The sequence below is a fragment of the Oncorhynchus keta genome, chromosome 9, assembly GCF_023373465.1.
Source record: "Oncorhynchus keta strain PuntledgeMale-10-30-2019 chromosome 9, Oket_V2, whole genome shotgun sequence".
NCBI classification, from domain to species: Eukaryota; Metazoa; Chordata; class Actinopteri; order Salmoniformes; family Salmonidae; genus Oncorhynchus; species Oncorhynchus keta.
Window position 1 is genome coordinate 38,699,612 of NC_068429.1, and position 20,053 is coordinate 38,719,664.

The following is a 20,053-nucleotide window of genomic DNA, read 5'->3' on the forward strand; positions in this document are numbered from 1 at the left end:
TCATGGTTGTTGGTACATTGAGAGGAAGACTGTCTTGTTAAATGCACGCAGCACAGGTTGTTGCACGATAGTAAATGCACAGGTTGTTACACAATAGTAAAGACAGCTGAAAAGTATTCTAATATTCAAATGACTAGGTCCTTACACTATGTGAAAACACAAGTGTTTGAAAGTAAGACAATTATATATTCTTCTGTCTGTGTAAATATACAAGGTCTCCATAACAGCAAACCTATTGTAATGCTTGGAGCACTGAACAAATAGGCACCCAACACCTCCCCTTTTCTTAGTTGTTTCTGTGAGAACGTTTTCTATCTGAAATTCACATACAGGAATGTGACCTGGCTAGATAAACCTTGAAATACTGACCCTGTGATATCACTGAGAGTGATGTGCTTAGAATAAACAATGGTAATACAAATCTTGAAGTTAGGGTTAGCCTGTCAATAGCAGAAGAATATAACCCGACAACTGGATGAGTATCCATACTATTTATTTATTTTTATTTTACCTTTATTTAACTAGGCAAGATCAGTTAAGAACAAATTCTTATTTTCAATGACTGCCCAGTGGGTTAACTGCCTGTTCAGGGGCAGAACGACAGATTTGTACCTTGTCAGCTCGGGGGTTTGAACTTGCAACCTTACGGTTAATAGTCCAACGCTCTAACCACTAGGCTACCCTGCCGCCCCACTACTCTCAGGGATATTATAGAATATAACCTGACAATTGCATAAACGTATCCAGTAAGGCATATGGACCCAAAAAACTTTTCTCTGCCCCCACCCTCTCTCCCTCTCTCTGCCACTCCCTCTTCCTACCACTCTCTCTCTCTCTCGCTCTTTTCTGCTCTCCTCTGTGATATTTATACTGACATTTCATTGAGACAGCTGAGACATCACTTTGAGTTCCTTGTGCGTGTGTGCCCTAGTCTAACACCACTGTGTGTGGGGCCACTACATCTTACGTTAGTGCGACACCTTTGTAAAAAAAAAAAAAAAAATGGCATACAGCCTGTGGATTGCCCTACTCCTTCTCCCGGTTCTGGTGCACTCTCAAAGTGGAAGAGAATGGGCTGACAACGGTGAGCTGCCTTTTCTCTTGAAGAGTTACTTGAATTCTCTTTAAGAATGATTTACATTCACTGCAATGTTTGTGTCCAAAAATACAGTGCTGGTGCATCATTGAAGGTTATTTCTCACTCCGTACCAAAATGTATCTGGATTCGCTGCTGTTGACCTCATCTAAACTGCTTTAAATATTTCCTTTCCTTTCCCTCCCAGAACCCAGAATACTCTGCACTTCTCATCTAAGTCTGTCGTCACCAAACACCCTAACCTGCTACCTTGATGATGACAACGGGGATGATGAAATAGAGGACGTCAAAGCCATGACTCTTTGGTAATGAACCTTCTAGAAGACCACTGAACATCGGCTATGTTAGTTAGGAGCTTGTACAATACATAGGACATGAATCAAGGGTAGAAGAACTCCACCTTTACTGCGTATACAGATATCCAAATGTGTCAAATCCTCAGCTGGACTAGGAAATGATTCCCTGAATCTGATTTTATGAATATTATGTTTACAGCTACAGCAAGCGCATTGGTGAGCAACGCTGTCTAACAGAGAAGGGGAATAATGTCACATTTACGAACCTGGACACACTGTCACCGTGTAATCTCACCATTCAATTGAAAGGAGGCAGCACATTTTGGAAAACAATCCTCTTGGCAAAAATAAGTAAGTTAAACAACAGGTGTAGACCAACAGTGAAATACTTACTTATGGGTAGTTTTCCAAAAATGCAGAGTTAAGAAAAATATATTTTAAAGAAAAATAATGACAAGAGGAATAAATCCACAATGAGGAACAGTAACTTGGCTATACTCACGGGTACTAGTACCGAGTCAATGTGCAGGGGCATGAGGTCATTGAGGCAGATACTGTATGTTCATACACAGTACCAGTCAAAAGTTTGGACACCTACTCATCAAGGGTTTTCTATTTTCTACATTGTAGAATAATAGTGAAGACATCAAAATCATTCTTGGCATGCATTTAAATTAACAGGTGCACCTTGTTTAAAGTTAATTTGTGGTCCTTCTGTGGCTCAGTTGGTAGAGCATGGCGCTTGTAACGCCAGGGTAGTGGGTTCGATTCCCGGGACCACCCATACGTAGAATGTATGCACACATGACTGTAAGTCGCTTTGGATAAAAGCGTCAGCTAAATGGCATATATTATTATTATTATATTATAATTTGTGGAATTTCTTCCCTTCTTAATGCTTTTGAGCCAATCAGTTGTGTTGTGACAAGGTAGAGGTGGAATACAGAAGATAGCCCTATTTGTTAAAAGAACAAGTCCATATTATGGCAAGAATATCTCAAATAAGCCAAGAGAAATCGACAGTCCATCATTACTTTTAGACATGAAGGTCAGTCAATCAGGAAAATTTCACCAACTTTGAAGGTTTCTTCAAGTGCAGTCTCAAAAACCATCAAGCTCTATGATGAAACTGGCTCTCATGAGGACCACCACAGAAAAGGAAGACCCAGAGATACCTCTGCTGCAGAGGATAAGTTCAGTAGAGTTACCAGCCTCAGAAATTGCAGCACAATTAAATGCTTCACAGAGTTACAAAGTAACAGACACATCTCAACATCAACTATTCAGAGGAGACTGCGTGAATCAAGCCTTCATGGTCGAATTGCTGCAAAGAAACCACAACGAAAGGACACCAATAAGAAGAAGAGACTTGCTTGGGCCAGGAAACACGACCAATGGACATTAGACCGGTGGAAATCTGTCCTTTGGTCTGATGAGTCCAAATTTGAGATTTTTGGTTCCAACCACCGTGTCCTTGTGAGATGCAAAGAAGGTGAACGGATAATCTCTGCATGTGTAGTTCCCACCGTGAAGCATGGAGGAGGAGATGTGATGGTGTGGGGGTGCTTTGCTAGTGACACTGTCAGTGATATATTTAGAATTCAAGGCACACAAGGCACACAGAAAGGTTACCACAGCATTCTGCAGCGATACGCCATCTCATCGGTTTTGTGCTGAGTGGGACTATCATTTGTTTTTCAAACAATGACCCAAAACACACCTCTAGGCTGTGGGAGGGCTATTTGTCCAAGAAGGAGAGTGATGGTGCTGTATCAGATGACCTAGCCTCCACAATCACCCGACCTCAACCCAATTGAGATGGTTTGGGATGAGTTGGACCGCAGAGTGAAGGAAAAGCAGCCAACAAGTGCTCAGCATATGTGGTAACTCCTTCAAGACTGTTGGAAAAGCATTCCTCATGAAGCTGAGAAAATGCCAAGAGTGTACAAAGCTGTCATCAAGGCAAAGGGTGGCTACATTGAAGAATCTGAAATATAAAATATATTTTGATTTGTTTAACACTTTTTTGGTTACTACATGATTTCTTATTTATTATTTCATAGTTTTGATGTGTTCACTATTATTCTACAATATAGAAAATTGGTATAAATAAAGAAAAACAATTGAATGAGTAGGTGTGTCCAAACTTTTGACTGGTATTGTAGGTAGGGATAAAGTGACTAGGCAACATAGATAATAAACAGTACCAGCAACGTATGTGATGAGTCAAAAGAGTTAGTGAAAAAAGTGTCAATGCAAATAGTCCGGGTAGCTATTGGTCATCTTTAGTTTTAATTTTTTTTACCCCAATATCGGGATATCCAATTGGTAGTTACAGTCTTGTCCTATAGCTGCAACTCCCGTATGGACTCGGGAGAGATGAAGGTCGAGAGCGTGCATCAGCGTGCATGCGCCCAGGCCGCTATAGAGCGATGGGACAAGGACATCCCGGGCGGCCAAACCCTCCCCTAACCCGGACGCCAATTGTGCGCCGCCTCATGGGTCTACCGATCGCGCCCGACTGCGACACAGCCAGGGATCGAACCCTCGGTCTGTAGTGACGCCTCAAGCACTGCAATACAGTGCCTTAGACCGCTGTTCCACTCGGGAGGCCTAGTGGTTATCTTTTTAACTAATTACTTAGCAGTCTCATGGCTTGGAGGTAGAAGCTATTCAGGGTCCTGTTGGTTCCAGACTTGGTGCATCGGTACTGTTTGCCATGCGGTAGTAGAGAGAACAGTCTATGACTTGGATGGCTGGAGTCGGACAATTTTTAAGGCCTACCTCTGACACCACCTGCTATGGAGGTCTTGGATGGCAGAGAGCTCGGCCTCAGGGATGTACTGGGCCGTACGCACTACCCTCTGTAGCGCCTTGCGGTCAGATGCCAAGCAGTTGCCATGCCAAGCTGTGATGCAGCCAGTCAAGATGCTCTCAATGGTGCAGCTGTATAATATCTTCTTGAGGATCCGAGGGCCCATGTCAAATCTTTTCAGCTTCCTGAGTGGGAAAAGGCGTTGTCGTGCCCTCTTCATGACTGTGTTGGTGTGTGTGGACCATGATCATTTCTTAGTGATGTGGACACCGAGGAACTTTAAGCTCTCGACCTGCTCCACTGCAGCCCTGTCGATGTGGATGGGGGCGTGCTCGGCCCTCTGTTTCTGTAATCCGATATCAGCATCTTTGACATTGAGGAAGAGGTTGTTGTCCTGGCACCACACTGCCAGGTATCTGACCTCCTCCCTATAGTCTCCTCGTCATCGGTTATCAGGCCTATCACCGCAGTCATGGGTGAACAGGGAGTACAGGAGGGGACTAAGCACACACGAGGGGCCCCCGTGTTGAGGGTCAGCGTGGCGGATGTGTTGTTGCCTACCCTCATTTCAAGGCTACAGATGTGAGCACTATGGGGCAATAGTCATTTAGGCAGTTTACCTTGGTAGTCTTGGGCACAGGGACTATGGTGGTCTGCTTGAAACTTGTAGGTATTACAGAGTGGGTCAGGGAGAGGTTGAAAATATCAGTGAAGACACTGTGGTTTGAATTACAGTTTTTACATGACATCTTCCATCAATTGATAGTCCTTAGTTGTCTCCATCAATTGCCCTTAACACTTATCCTCTGTTTCTTGTTCATCTTTATGATTTAGTTAAACCCATGAGTCCTTGGGTGGTGAATGTCACATTTCTGGGGAGCTCCAACCGGGCTCTTATTTACATTGGGAATCCATACCTAAACGATTACCTGAAAGCCCGCAATCAACTGTTCCAATTTCACATCTGGAGTGTCAAAAATACTCTGGTACAGTAGCCAAAAGCCTATTTTCTTGGATTTTTGGATGCAAACGCTTAACTATATGATATATTTGTCACTTTAATTCCGACATAATAATTATTTCGCAACACTGTAGTTACTCTGTGTAGTACAGTATATTCTATGAACACAATTTCTGTCTTGTTCTTCTTTTACGGTGTCCCCTGTTCATAGTTTCATAGCATAACCTATCAGCCTCTGATCATCGAGGGGGACGAGTACCTCCATAAGAACACAGAGTATCACGTCAAGGTTCGAGCCAAGCCAAATGGGGGGTACTTTGAAGGGAGCTGGAGTGAATGGAGTGTCCCTCTCAGTTTCAGAACAGACGAAGGTAAAACAAATTAAAGACTTAGGTGTCTTAAAAGTATAGTATGATATCGAGACTGTGCAGTTGGAAGTGATAGAGGGTAGAGGAAATGGGAGTCACATGCATCGTCTCTGCTCTCGTTCTCTCTCCCCTCCCCTACAGAGACAGATGTCCAGATGCTGTCCTACTCACTCATCGTGGCCATTTTTGCTCTGCTTCTGGTCACCTTGGCAGTTAGTATTTTCTGGAGAATACAGTGAGTATTAAATTAGTCTCATTTTCCTCTGCAAATCATCTTTGTGTGTGTGCGCGCGCGTGTGTGTCAAATCAAATGTGATGTCACATGCGCCGAATACAACATTAGAGTGAAATACTTACAAGCCCTTAACCAACAATGCAGTTAAGAAAATACCTACAAAAAAGTAAGAGATAAGAATAACAAATCATTAAAGGGCAGCAGTAAATAGCAATAGTGGGGCTACATACAGGGGGTATCGGTACAGAGTCAATGTGCGGGGGCACCGGTGTCGAGGTAATTGAGGTAATATATACATATAGGTATAGTTATATATAGTTATTCAAGTGACTATACATAAATAATAAAAGAGAGTAGCAGCAGCACAGAAAGGGGGGGTGCAAATAGTCTGGGTAGCTATTTGATTAGCCACTTGTCGTGCGGTAGCAGAGAGAACAGTCTATGACTAAGGTGGCTGGAGTCTTTGACCATTTTTAGGGCCTTCCTCTGACACCGCCTGGTATAGAGGTCCTGGATGGTAGGAAGCTTGGCCCCGGTGATGTACTGGGCTGTACGCACTATCCTCTGTAGTGCCTTGCAGTCGGAGGCTGAGCAGTTGCCATACCAGGCAGTGATGCAACGAGTCAGGATGCTCTCGATGGTGCAGCAATAAAACCTTTTGAGGATCTGAGAATCTATGCCAAATATTTTCAGTCTCCTGAGGGGGAATAGGTTTTGTTGGGCCCTCTTCATGACTGTGTTTGTGTGCTTGGACAATGTTAGTTTGTTGGTGATGTGGACGCCAAGAAACTTGAAGCTCTCAACCTGCTCCACTAGAGCTCCGTCGATGACAATGGGGGCGTGCTCAGTCCTCCTTTTCCTGTCAGGTCAGGTCTCTGACCTTCTCCGTATAGGCTGTCTCATCGTTGTCGGTGATCAGGCCTACCACTGTTGTGTCATCGGCAAACTTAATGATGGTGTTGGAGTCGTGCCAGGATGTGCAGTCATGAGTGAAATGGAAGTACAGAAGGGGAGCACGCACCCGAGGGGCCTCGGTGTTGAGGATCGGCTGTCGTCAATGAATAGCATTCTCACATAGGTGTTCCTTTTATCCGGGTGTGAAAGGGCAGTGTGAAGTGCAATAGAGATTGCATCATCTGTGGATCTGTTGGTGCAGTATGCAAATTGGAGTGGGTCTAGGGTTTCTAGGATAATGGTGTTGATGTGAGCCATGACCAGCCTTTCAAAGCATTTCATGGCTACAGACATGAGTGCTACGGGTCGGTAGTCATTTAGGCAGGTTACCTTAGTGTTCTTGGGCACAGGGACTATGGTGGTCTGCTTGAAACATGTTGGTATTACAGACTCAGACAGGGAGAGGTTGAAAATGTCAATGAAGACACTTGCCAGTTGGTCAGCGCATGCTTGGAGTACACGTCCTGGTAATCCGTCTGGCCCTGCGGCCTTGTGAATGTTGACCTGTTTAAAGGTCTTACTCACATCGGCTGCGGAGAGCGTGATCACACAGTCGTCTGGAACAGCTGATGCTCTCATGCATGTTTCAGTGTTACTTGCCTCGAAGTGTGCATTGAAGTTATTTAGCTCATCTGGTAGGCTCGTGTCACTGGGCAGCTTGCAGCTGTGCTTCCCTTTGTAGTTTGTAATAGTTTGCAAGCCCTGCCACATCCGACGAGCATCGGAGCCGGTGTAGTACAATTCGATCTTAGTCCTATACTGACGCTTTGCCTGTTTGATGGTTCGTCAGAGGGCATAGCGGGATTTCATGTAAGCTTCCCGGTTAGAGTCCCGCTCCTTGAAAGCAGCAGCTCTACCCTTTAGCTCAGTGCAAATGTTGCCTGTAATCCATGGCTTCTGGTTGGGGTATGTACGTACAGTCACTGTGGGGACGACGTCATTGATGCACTTATTGATAAAGCCTGTGACTGATGTGGTGTACTCCTCAATGCCATCGAAAGAATCCCGGAAAACATATTCCAGTCTGTGCTAGTAAAACAGTCCTGTAGTTTAGCATCTGCTTCATCTGACCACCTTTTTATTGACTGAGTCACTGGTGCCTCCTGCTTTCATTTTAGCTTGTAAGCAGGAATCAGGAGGATAGAATTATGGTCAGATTTGCCAAATGGAGGGCGAGGGAGAGCTTTTTACGCGTCTCGGTGTGTGGAGTAAAGGTGTTTTTTTTCTATTGTTTTCTTCCCCCTCTGGTTGCACATTTAACATGCTGATAAAAATGAGGTAAAACTGATTTAAGTTTCCCTGCATTAAACTCCCCGGCCAGTAGGAGTGCCGCCTCTGGATGAGCGCTTCCCTGTTTGTTTATGTCGGTATACAGCTCATTGAGTGCAGTTTTAGTGCCAGCATCGGTCTGTGGTGGTATGTAGTCATTTACGAAAATCACAGATGAAAACTCTCTAGGTAGATAGTGTGGTCTACAGCTAATCATGATATACTTTGCCACAGGTGAGCAAAACCTTGAGACTTCCTTAGATATCGTGCACCAGCTGTTGTTTACATATATGCATAGGCCCCCGCCCCGTGTCTTACTAGTAGCTTCTGTTCTATCCTGCCGATAAAGTGTATAACCCGCCAGCTGTATGTTATTAAATGTCGTCGTTCAGCCACGACTCGGTGAAACATAAGATATTACAGTTTTTGATGTCCTGTTGGTAGGAAATACGTGTTTTCAGTTCGTCCCATTTATTTTCCAGGGATTGAACGTTAGCTAGCAGGACGGATGGTAAAGGCAGATCGTTGCCTGATCCTCACAAGGCACCCTGATCTCTTTACGCAAATCTTTGTTACCTTCTCGAGCGAATGACGGAGATGAGGGTCCGTTAGAGTGTTTGTAGTATATCCTTCCCGTCCGGCTCAATAAAGAAAAACTCTTTGTCCAATTCGAGGTGAGTAATCACTGTTCTGATGTCCTGAAGCCCTTTTTTGGTCATAAGAGATGGTAGCAGCAACATTATGTACAAAACAAGTTACGAACATGTGAAAAAACAAACAACAAAGCATGGTTGGTTAAGTACCGATAAGACGGCAGCCATCCCCTCCGGCATGTATGTGTGTGTGTGTGTGTGTGTGTGTGTGCATGTCCTCCACTCTCATGTCTCTCTTTCCTCACAGAATACATTCCTTCATATGGCCAAGCATTCCACATCCCAAACACACACTTCTCCAGATCGTCCAGACGTACGAGCCAATGAAGGTACACTATACAGTGCATTCTAAAAGTATTCTGACCCATTGACTTTTTCCACATTTTGTTACGTTACAGCCTTATAAAAAAAAATATATGTTTCCTCATCAATCTACACACAATACCCCATAATGACAAAGCATACTAAAATATTACATTTACATAAGTATTCAGACCTTTTACTCAGTACTTTGTTGAAGAACCTCTGGTAGCGATGACAGCCCCAAGTGTTGATGCTACAAGCTTGGCACACCTGTATTTGGGGAGTTTCTCCCATTCTTCTCTGCAGATCCTCTCAAGCTCTGTCAGGTTAGACGGGGAGCATCGCTGCAAAGCTATTTTCAGGTCTCTCCAGAGATGTTCGATCGGGTTCACGTCCGTGCTCTGTCTGGGACACTCAAGGATATTCAGAGAGTTGTCCTGAAGCCATTCCTGCGTTGTCTTGACTGTGTGCATAGGGTCGTTGTCCTGTTGGAAGGTGAACCTTCGCCCTCAGTCTGAGGTCCTGTACACTCTGGAGCAGGTTTTCATCAAGGATCTCCCTTTAGTTTGCTCCCTTCATCTTTCCCTGCAGCTGAAAAACATTCACACAGCATGATGCTGCAACCACCACGCTTCACCGTAGGGATGGTGCCAGGTTTCCTCCAGATGTGACGCTTGGCATTCAGGCCAAAGAGTTCAATCTTGGTTCCATCAGACCAGAGAATCTTGCTTCTCATAGTCAGAGTCTTTTAGGTGCCTTTTGGCAAACTCTAAGAGGGCTGCCATGTGCCTTTTACTGAGGAGTGGCTTAAGTCTGGCCACTACCATAAAGGCCTGATTGGTGGAGTGCTCAGGGATGATTGTCCTTCTGGGAGATGGAGCTCTGTCACAGATGGAGCTCTGTCAGAGTGACCATTGGGTTCTTGGTCTCCTCACTGACCAAGGCCCTTCTCCCTCCGTTGCTCAGTTTGGCCGGGCGGCCAGCTCTAGGAAGAGTCTTGGTGGTTCCAAACTTCTTCCGTTTAAGAATGGAGGCCATTGTGTTCTTGGGGACCTTCAATGCTGCAGAAGGTTTTTGCTACCTTTCTCAAGATCTGTGCCTTGACACAATCCTGTCTTGGAGCTTGAGGGCCAATTCCTTCAACCTCGTGGCTTGGTTTTTGCTCAGACATGCACTGTCAACTGTGGGACCTTATAGACAGGTGTGTACCTTTCCAAATCATGCACAATCGATTGGAGTCCACCTGTGGTAAATTCAATCAAGTCATAGAAACATCTCAAGGATGATCAATGGAAACAGGATGCACCTGAGCTCAATTTCAAGTCTTATATCAAAGGGTATGAATACTTATGTAAATAAGGTATATAAATAAATTAGCAACATTTTCTATAAACCTGTTTTCTGTTTCTCATTATGGGGTATTGTGTGTAGATGAGGGAAAAAACAATACATCTATTTTTGAATAAGGCTCTAACGTAACAAAATGTAAAAAAAAAGGGGTCTGAATACTTTCCAAATGCACTCTACATACAAAAGTATGTGGACACCTATTCAAATTAGTGGATTCGGCTATTTCAGCCACACCCGTTGCTGACACGTGTATAAAATCCAGCACACCGCCATGCAATATCCATAGACAAACATTGGCAGTATAATGGCCTTACTGAAGAGCTTAGTGACTGACTTTCAACGTGGCATCGTCATGGGATGTCACCTTTCCAACAAGTCAGTTCATGAACACAAAGTGGGCCACACAAACTCATAGAATGGAATAGCCGAGTGCTAAGCCGCATTGCAAGCACTTACAAGCACAATAACTCAAAAGCACAAGAACTGTTCATCGAGAGCTTCATGAAATGGGTTTCCATGGCCAATCAGCCGCACACAAACCTAAGATTACCACTCGCAATGCCAAGCGTCGACTGGAGTGATGTAAAGCTTGCCGCCATTGGACTCTGGAGCAGTGGAAACGTTCTCTGGAGTGATGAATCATGCTTCACCATCTGGCAGCCCGACGGACAAATCTGGGTTTGACGGATGCCAGGAGAACACTACCTTCCCGAATGCATAGTGCCAACTGTAGAGTTTGGTGGAGGAGGAATAATGGTCTGGGGCTGGTTTTTAATGGTCCGGTTAGGCCCCTTAGTTCCAATGACGGGAAATCTTAACGCTACAGCATACAATACTATTCTAGACTATTCTGTGCTTCCAACTTTGTGGCAACAGTTTGAGGAAGGGCCTTTCCTATTGCAGCATGACAATGCCCCCATGCATTAAGTAAGTTCCATTCATAAATGGTTTGTCGAGATTGGTGTGGAAGAACTTGACTGGCCTGCAGAGCCCTGACCTCAACCCTATCGAACACCTTTGGAATGAATTGGAACGCCGACTGTGAGCCAGGCCTAATCGCCAAACATCAGTGCCCGACCTCAATAATACTCTTGTGGCTGAATGGAAGCAGGTCCCCGCTGCAATGTTCCAACATCTAGTGGGAAGCCTTCCCAGAAGAGTGGAGGCTGTTATAGCAGCAAAGGAGGGACGAACTCCATACTAATGCCCATGATTTTTGAATAAGATGTTCAACAATCAGGTGTCCACATATACTTTTTGTTATGTAGTGTAAGTCCTCTGATATGCACTAGATTGGGAACAATAATGTCCATAATGAGTTAGAAGGATATTGGTTTATCCTGTCTCTTTCCTGTGACCCAGCAGGGCCAACCTCTGAGCTTTAACCCCGAGGTGTTCAGTGACCTCAAGATCCAGCTGGTGGAGCTGGACGAGGAGCAGCACGTTACTGCCCAAACCCTTGACTCTAACGCCCATCACCTCACTGAGGTCAAAGATCAATACCTCATTCAGGAGTGTGATGGGGAAACGAAGTCCTGCCATAGCACCAGTAGTGGAGGTTCGGAGGCCATACTGTTGAGGTGTGAGTCCCCAGGAGAGCACCCCAACTTTGGGGCTGGGAGCAGTGGCTCCACCATGGGTATCCTGGACCTGAAGAGTGACACAGAGAGTGTGGAGACAGACGACAGTGATGGTAACATTGGTCCTGAGGGGCTAGTCGCTACCCAGCAAGGAGACAAAGGTGAGGTGTATGTCACCATGTCTAGTTTCTATCAGATCCAGTGAGAGATGTAGAGAGAAAGAGCTTATTCAAGGTTATAGCTTCTCATTACATTCTTACGCTGAGCTCTGAGCGACTTTGTTAACGGCTGCTTTCATTTGAAGTCTATTTGATCCACCGTGACTCAAACTGACTCCCAGTATCACAAGAGACTAGCAGAACTCAATGCACATGTTATTTACAAATGATAGGAGACATCCTCATTATTATCCTCATTACATTTCTTAGGTCTTGTGTTATTAATCTGTTGGAAGTTGCAAACTTGACTTGACTAACTTGAAATACAAAGCTTTCCCTCATTTATACATTATTTTTGCATTTGCACTTCTTCCCATTCTGTATGTTATACTGAGGATAGTATAGTGAGGAGCCACGGTGATATCCTGGCCTAATATTATTATAATACACACTGCTGCTTCTTATGGCCTTGACAAAGATACTCTTTACTTTACCATGACAACAGCTGCAAAGTAAACCTAGAATGTATCATTCAATTCCTCAGGGTTTGAACCCTTCTACACATTTGTATACATAAACATGGAAATAAGGTTTGATTAATTTATCTGTCTAATGTTTGTCACGTTTTTTTTCCTTCTTTTTTGCACATACATGATTGTATTTCCTGCAGTTACCAGTACGTAGTTTTTTTTACTTTGAATGTATTATACTATTACTATGCACTATCATGCATTCGTTTTCAATGCAGAATGCTTGAACATTTTGTTGAGCACGTTATGGGAGACATAGCATTAGACAGTCTTCAGCTTCACCGTATTACAGTTTTTAAAATTTGAATATTTTACTCTGACAAATGTGACAGCATTTCCTGTATAAAAATCACCGTTGTTGAATTTTGTTTAAAACATTTTATTAAAACAGATCAAATGTGTATGCATAATAAATAAATAAAAAGTATAATTTCTTCTGCTCTCATCCCCTGAAATGACTGTACTTTGATGTATCATTCATGTTGTATCTGCTCAACCAATCTGAATGTAAGGGGATCTCTATGGTTTTCCTGTGTCTTTATAAAGTTGTACTCCAACATTGACGCCTCAATCACAATCTGGCACACCAGAAGTACATTCATTTACAAAGGAATGCTGCTTTTGCTTTGCAGCATTGCGTTGCAGAGGCAGTTGCAGTGCATTCTGTGTAATGCATAACATGGTATGGTATATACATGCGTTCAGTTTAGTTGGGTAGCGATGCAAAACGGTATGTAATGACGCTGCCGGTCTGATAGAGGCGTCAGACTGTGGACTACAGTTTTCTACAATACATATACAGTGGGGCAAAAAAGTATTTAGTCAGCCAAACGACAGATTTGTACCCTGTCAGCTCGGGGGTTTGAAATGGCAACCTTCTAGTTGCTAGTCCACCGCTCTAACCACTAGGCTACCCTGCCCCCCAGCTAACAATTTTCACAACAATACACACAAATCTAAAAGTAAAATAATAGAATTAGGAAATATATAAACATTAGGACGAGCAATGTCGGAGTGGCATTGACTAAAATACAGTAGTATAGAATAAAGTATATACATATGAGTTGAGTAAAGCAGTATGAAAACATTAAAGGGACTGGTGTTCCATTATTAAAGTGGCCAGTGATTCCATGTCTATGTACAGTGGGGCAAAAAAGTATTTAGTCAGCCACCAATTGTGCAAGTTCTCCCACTAAAAAAAGATGAGGTCTGTAATTTTCATCATAGGTACACTTCAACTATGACAGACAAAATGAGAAAAAAAATCCAGAAAATCACATTGTAGGATTTTTAATGAATTTATTTGCAAATTATGGTGGAAAATAAGTATTTGGTTAATAATAAAAGTTTCTCAATACTTTGTTATATACCCTTTGTTAGCAATGACAGAGGTCAAACGTTTTCTGTAAGTCTTCACAAGGTTTTCACACACTATTGCTGGTATTTTGGCCCATTCCTCCATGCAGATCTCCTCTAGAGCAGTGATGTTTTGGGGCTGTTGCTGGGCAACACGGACTTTCAACTCCCTCTAAAGATTTTCTATGAGGTTGAGATCTGGAGACTGGCTAGGCCACTCCAGGACCTTGAATTGCTTCTTACGAAGCCACTCCTCCGTTGCCCGGGCGGCGTGTTTGGGATCATTGTCAAGCTGAAAGACCCAGCCACGTTTCATCTTCAATGCCCTTGCTGATGGAAGGAGGTTTTCACTCAAAATCTCATGATACATGGCCCCATTCATTCTTTCCTTTACACGGATTAGTCGTCCTGGTCCCTTTGCAGAAAAACAGCCCCAAAGCATGACGTTTCCACCCCCATGCTTCACAGTAGGTATGGTGTTCTTTGGATGCAACTCAGCATTCTTTGTCCTCCAAACACAATGAGTTGAGTTTCATCTGACCATATAACATTTTCCCAATCTTCTTCTGGATCATCCAAATGCTCTCTAGCAAACTTCAGACGGGCCTGGACATGTACTGACTTAAGCAGGGGGACACGTCTGGCACTGCAGGATTTGAGTCCCTGGCGGCGTAGTGTGTTACTGGTGGAAGGCTTTGTTACTTTGGTCCCAGCTCTCTGCAGGTCATTCACTAGGTCCCCCTGTGTGATTCTGTGATTTTCTGTGCTCACCGTTCTTGTGATTATTTTGACCCCACAGGGTGAGATCTTGCGTGGAGCCCCAGATCGAGGGAGATTATCAGTGGTCTTGTATGTCTTCAATTTCCTAATAATTGCTCCCACAGTTGATTTCTTCAAACCAAGCTGCTTGCCTATTGCAGATTCAGTCTTCCCAGCCTGGTGCAGGTCTACAATTTTGTTTCTGGTGTCCTTTGACAGCTCTTTGGTCTTGGCCATAGTAGAGTTTGGAGTGTGACTGTTTGAGGTTGTGGACAGGTGTCTTTTATACTTATAACAAGTTCAAACAGGTGCCAATAATACAGGTAACGTGTGGAGGACAGAGGAGCCTCTTAAAGAAGAAGTTACAGGTCTGTGAGAGCCAGAAATCTTGCTTGTTTGTAGGTGACCAAATACTTATTTTCCACCATAATTTGCAAATAAATTCATTCAAAATCCTATAATGTCCTACAATGTGATTTTGTCTGTCATAGTTGAAGTGTACCTATGATGAAAATTACAGGCCCGTCTCATCTTTTTAAGTGGGAGAACTTGCACAATTAGTGGCTGACTAAATACTTTTTTGCTCCACTGTATAGCTAGATGTCGTTAGTTAGCTTGTGGAGAGTGACTAATTGAAATACATATTTTAACATTGCACAAAATATGGACAAGTCATTCATAACTATTTGCATATCATTGGAAAATTATAAATATTAGTTTGTCAACATGATTTCCATAACAAAATATTAGTTTAAGAAAGCACCTTGAAGAACTGTCCATTAAAAATCATTATCATAAATGTATCAGCTTAAAACTCATAATTTCCATGCATTTTTCATCATGAGAATGAAATAGACATCACTATCGATGGAGGCGCTGACTCCGCAGTAGTAGTTGAGAAACTCCTCCTTGGTGACCTGCAGAAGGGGAGGAAGTGACAGACAGAGCTTACTGAACCAGCCTATACCATCAGTGTCAGATAAAGAAAGAAAACCCACATTGCACTGATAAGGAGGACTGGAACACCAAAGAGGTGAAAGGGAAAGACAAGGTTGTGTGAGAGCTGAGGGTGTCACCCTTTTGCTACCCTCATTTGCATTGCGCCCCCCCCCCCCTCCCCTTCCGTTAGTTAAGTTTCCAGGCACTTTTCATCATGATAATAAAGTAGATACACGTATCAATGGGGGCACTCGCACCTGCATAGGAATTCATAAACTCCTCGTGTGACCAAATGTGTTCCAGAAATAAGAAAGGATGATCAACAAGAACAAGTTTGTAGCTTTTATGATAACAACCGTTTAAGATGGTTTCATAGATAAGCAGTAAATGTCAGGAGTCTAAGAAAGGTGTCTCATAATCATCCATTCACCTCAGCTGCCAAACTAACCCTGATTCAGATGACCATCTTATCCATGCTAGATTACAGAGACATAATTTATAGAACGGCAGGTAAGGGTGCTCTCGAGCGGCTAGATGTTCCTTACCATTCGGCCATCAGATTTGCCACCAATGCTCCTTATAGGACACATCGCTGCACTCTATACTCCTCTGTAAACTGGTCCTCTCTGTATACCCGTCGCAAGACCCACTGGTTGATGCTTATTTATAAAACCCTGTTAGGCCTCACTCCCCAAATCGGAGATATCTACTGCAGCCCTCATCCTCCACCCGTTCTGCCAGTCACATTCTGCTAAAGGTCCCCAAAGCACACACATCCCTGGATTGCTCCTCTTTTCAGTTCGTTGCAGCTAGTGACTGGAACGAGCTGCAACAAACACTCAAACCGGATAGTTTTATCTCAATCTCTTCATTCAAAGACTCAATCATGTACACATCTTACTGACAGCTGTGGTTTCTTGCGTGATGTATTGTTGTCTCTACCTTCTTGCCCTTTGTGCTGCTGTCTGTGCCCAATAATATTTGTACCATATTTTGTGCTGCTACCATGTTGTTGTCATGTTGAGTTGCTACCATGCTGTGTTGTCATGTGTTGCTGCCTTGCTATGTTGTTGTCTTAGGTCTCTCTTTATGTAGTGTTGTGGTGTCTCTCTTGTCGTGATGTGCGTTTTGTCCTATATTATCATTTTTAATTGCAGGCCCCGTCCCCGCAGGAGGCCTTTTGCCTTTTGGTAGGCCATTGTAAATAAGAATTTGTTCTTGACTGACCTTTCTAGTTAAATAAAGCTTAGATCAGAAAATCTAGAATCTCATTCATATCTGACTGAATAATGTACAGGCTGTAAGTTGAGCAGTATAGGTGTACACTACATTAGAGGTGGATGATGGTGAGACCATTTTTACCTCTACCCAACGTTGTCATCAGTATTACCTGTCCATCCTTGTCGTAAGGAGAGTCGAAGCTGTCCAGGAATTTGCGGAATACTTGCTCCTCTGTCCATTCCCCGTTTTGATATTTGGGGTGGTACTTGACATTGTAAACCCCTCTTAGATCTTCAATAGTAATCACCCCGTCATTAGTCTTATCCACCTTCCTAAAGGCCTGCGTGATCACCTCCTTCCTGGCATTGGACATTGGAGGCTGCAGGCAAAAATAATGCGCAAAGTTTACAAAAGGCATACTGTAAGTGTGATCACATTTCAACAGTTACCATGTACTTCAGAGGCTCACCCCTACCACTGATATTTACCCTGAGAGTGAGGAGAAATTCATCGAAGTCGATGAATCCACTGTTGTCCCGGTCAAAACGCTGAAACATTGCCACGGCTTCCTCTTTCTCGATGAGGACACCATAGTCATTAAGGCCCTTGATAAACTCCTTCATATCTAACGTACGGTTATTGTCATCATCCATTATCTTGAATGTTCTGACAGATAATTAAACAATTGAAGAAGAAAAAATATATAAATACTTGGCTGTTGAAGAAAATCAGACGGTATTTCTTGGAGTTTACATTACTGAAACAATCCTTGCATTTTATAAACTAATCAAGAGAGGTCCTTAGACTAATTCAGACTACTTTACAGGCTTGACTAGTGACATATTTGATACAGCTGGCCTGTTAATCACTACTGCAACAAACATTTGTCATTCTGCCCCTGAACAAGGCAGTTAACCCACTGTTCCTAGGCCGTCATTGAAAATAAGATTTTGTTCTTAACTGACTTGCCTAGTTAAATAAAAGGTCAAATAAAATAAAACTATTCATTTGATGTTGATGACCTCTTGGGCAACAGTTGATATAGAACTATTTACTCTGCCCATCACATAAAAGTATACTGTCCTTTCTCTCACCTGCCCAGACCCTTGATGCCAGAAGAGCCTCTTGCAAGACACTGCAACCTCAAGCTTTCCACAGGGTCTGTGCACACAGACAGCTGTTTTTTGGCGTTCACTGCCATCTCCCGATCATGTCGTGACGTCCCCGCCATGATACCTGCTGCCGGGAAAGCATTTGCATAACTGATTTCAAAGCGTTCAGTTCGATTTGATACAGAAAACATTCCATTTTCGATGACGCCTAGTACAGTATTTGAGAGACGGTGACAATGATAAATGAAACGTAAAGCTAGAGCTATGTGATAGCTATGTGACAAAAAGGGCGTAGTGGGGAAACGAACAGGTAGGTAGGTTCAAGTTGTCACCTGGCGCATGCTAGCTGAACGGTCAAACTAGCCTAGCAAATCGTTTGCATTATGACCGTGTTGGAAATAAAGTCTGACTATACATTTAGATATTCTAGCTTCCTAATTACAAATTATTTGGAGTTTGTTTGCTACTTTATCTGTAGATGCGAGCAACTTACCGTGAAAGTTAATATTACAACCTGCAACTGTAAACAACATCAGCAGCGGCCCCTCCCAGTCCCCACCCCTACGCGTTTCCATAGAAATGTGGGCTTGCCTTATCCTCTTCACTGCCCCCTTTGGCCCTTGAGCACAAGTCAGTTTACGGAAAGTGGTGTAAAGTATCTACAAACAAATACTTTGAAGTACTACTTAAATTGTTTTTGGGGGTATCTGTACATATTTTCTTCCTTAAGAAAATATGTACTTTTTTACTCCCATACATTTTCGAAAGGGTAGGCCATACTAAACTTAGCAACAAAAAAACGTCCCTTTTTCAGGACCCTTTCTTTCAAAGATAATTAGTAAAAATCCACATAACTTCACAGATCTTCATTGTAAAGGGTTTAAACACTGTTTCCCATGCTTGTTCAATGAACCATAAACAGTTAATGAACATGCATCTGTGGAAGGTTCATTAAGACACAAACAGCTTACAGACGGTTAGCAATTAAGGTCACAGTTATGAAAACCTAGGACTCTAAAAAGAGGCCTTTCTACTAACTCTGAAAAACACCAAAAGAAAGATGCCCAGGGTCCCTGACCATCTGCGTGAACGTGCCTTGCATGCTGCAATGAGGCATGAGTACTGCAGATGTGGCCAGGGCAATAAACCATAATGCCCATACTGTGAGATGCCTAAGACAGCACTACAGTGAGACAGGACAGACAGCTGATCGTCCTCGCAGTGGCAGACCACGTGTAACAACACCTGTGGGACAGGTACAGGATGGCAACAACAACTGCCCGAGTTACACCAGGAACACACAATCCCTCCATCAGTGATGTAAGGCAGGCCCTCACCAGACATCACCGGCAACAACGTCGCCTATGGGCACAAACCCACCGTCGCTGGACCAGACAGGACTGGCAAAAAGGGCTCTTCACTGATGAGTTGCGGTTTTGTATCACCAGGGGTGATGGTCAGATTTGCGTTTATCGTCAAAGGAATGAGCATGAGAAATGTCCGGGAACTTGCAGGTGCCTTGGTGGAAGAGTGGGGTAACATCTCACAGTAAGAACTGCAAAATCTGGTGCAGTCCATGAGGAGATGCACTGCAGTACTTAATGCAGCTGGTGGCCACACAAGATACTGAATGTTACATTTAGATTTTGACCCCCCCTTTGTTCAGGGACACATTGTTCTATTTCTGTTAGTCACATCTGTGGAACTTGTTCAGTTTATGTCTCAGTTGTTGAATCTTATGTTCATACAAATATTTACACACGTTTGCTGAAAATAAACAGTTGACAGTGAGAGGATGTTTATTTTTTTGCTGAGTTTAGTTACATTTCAAATGCTTAGCCAGGGGAGCAATATGGTCAAATTCACACACCTATCAATATTTTACATTTACATTTTAGTCATTTAGCAGACGCTCTTATCCAGAGACTTACAGTTAGTACATTCACATTAAGATAGCAAGGTGGAACAACCACATCACATTAAGTAGCCTACAGTACATTAATCCTCAATATTACACATTGTCATCCCTACTGCTTCTAATCTGGCAGACTCAAAAACACTCAACTTTTACTCAAGTAGAATTTTAAATGGGCAAGTT

At 43.2% G+C, this 20,053-nt stretch overlaps 2 protein-coding genes across 4 annotated transcripts; one reads left to right on the plus strand and one right to left on the minus strand.

The window, feature by feature from the left end:
- The first annotated feature begins 874 nt into the window (after positions 1 to 874).
- LOC118387739 (interleukin-7 receptor subunit alpha-like) lies at positions 875 to 13,013 on the plus strand. 2 transcript variants are annotated; one of them, XM_035776410.1, is made up of 8 exons: positions 875 to 1,084; positions 1,284 to 1,401; positions 1,592 to 1,743; positions 5,042 to 5,193; positions 5,380 to 5,539; positions 5,678 to 5,771; positions 8,895 to 8,976; positions 11,663 to 13,013. In XM_035776410.1, the coding sequence occupies exons 1-8, from the start codon at positions 1,003 to 1,005 to the stop codon at positions 12,083 to 12,085; spliced, it is 1,263 nt and encodes a 420-aa protein (XP_035632303.1). In that variant the 5' UTR covers positions 875 to 1,002; the 3' UTR covers positions 12,086 to 13,013. The 2 variants fall into 2 exon arrangements, with proteins under 2 accessions (XP_035632303.1, XP_035632304.1); XM_035776411.1 differs by having other exon boundaries at positions 11,666 to 13,013.
- LOC118387746 (calcyphosin-like protein) lies at positions 12,932 to 18,508 on the minus strand. 2 transcript variants are annotated; one of them, XM_052525819.1, is made up of 5 exons: positions 18,449 to 18,508; positions 17,938 to 18,082; positions 17,332 to 17,509; positions 17,013 to 17,222; positions 12,932 to 15,600 (listed from the first exon to the last, which is right to left on the minus strand). In XM_052525819.1, the coding sequence occupies exons 1-5, from the start codon at positions 18,486 to 18,488 to the stop codon at positions 15,499 to 15,501; spliced, it is 675 nt and encodes a 224-aa protein (XP_052381779.1). In that variant the 5' UTR covers positions 18,489 to 18,508; the 3' UTR covers positions 12,932 to 15,498. The 2 variants fall into 2 exon arrangements, with proteins under 2 accessions (XP_052381779.1, XP_052381780.1); XM_052525820.1 differs by having other exon boundaries at positions 17,938 to 18,079; positions 18,449 to 18,502.
- Positions 18,509 to 20,053: the final 1,545 nt, after the last annotated feature.

Excerpts from the sequence above, each read along its gene's own strand:
- LOC118387746 (XM_052525819.1), bottom strand. The coding sequence starts at position 18,488 with ATGTTGTTTACAGTTGCAGGTTGTAATATTAACTTTCACG. Across the intron at positions 17,223-17,331 it reads AATTTCTCCTCACTCTCAGG|CCTCCAATGTCCAATGCCAG; the intron begins GTAAATATCAGT and ends TTTTGCCTGCAG. Across the intron at positions 15,601-17,012 it reads CTTACGACAAGGATGGACAG|GTCACCAAGGAGGAGTTTCT; the intron begins GTAATACTGATG and ends CCCCTTCTGCAG.
- LOC118387739 (XM_035776410.1), top strand. The coding sequence starts at position 1,003 with ATGGCATACAGCCTGTGGATTGCCCTACTCCTTCTCCCGGTTCTGGTG. Across the intron at positions 1,085-1,283 it reads AAGAGAATGGGCTGACAACG|AACCCAGAATACTCTGCACT; the intron begins GTGAGCTGCCTT and ends TTTCCCTCCCAG. Across the intron at positions 5,772-8,894 it reads AGTATTTTCTGGAGAATACA|AATACATTCCTTCATATGGC; the intron begins GTGAGTATTAAA and ends CTTTCCTCACAG.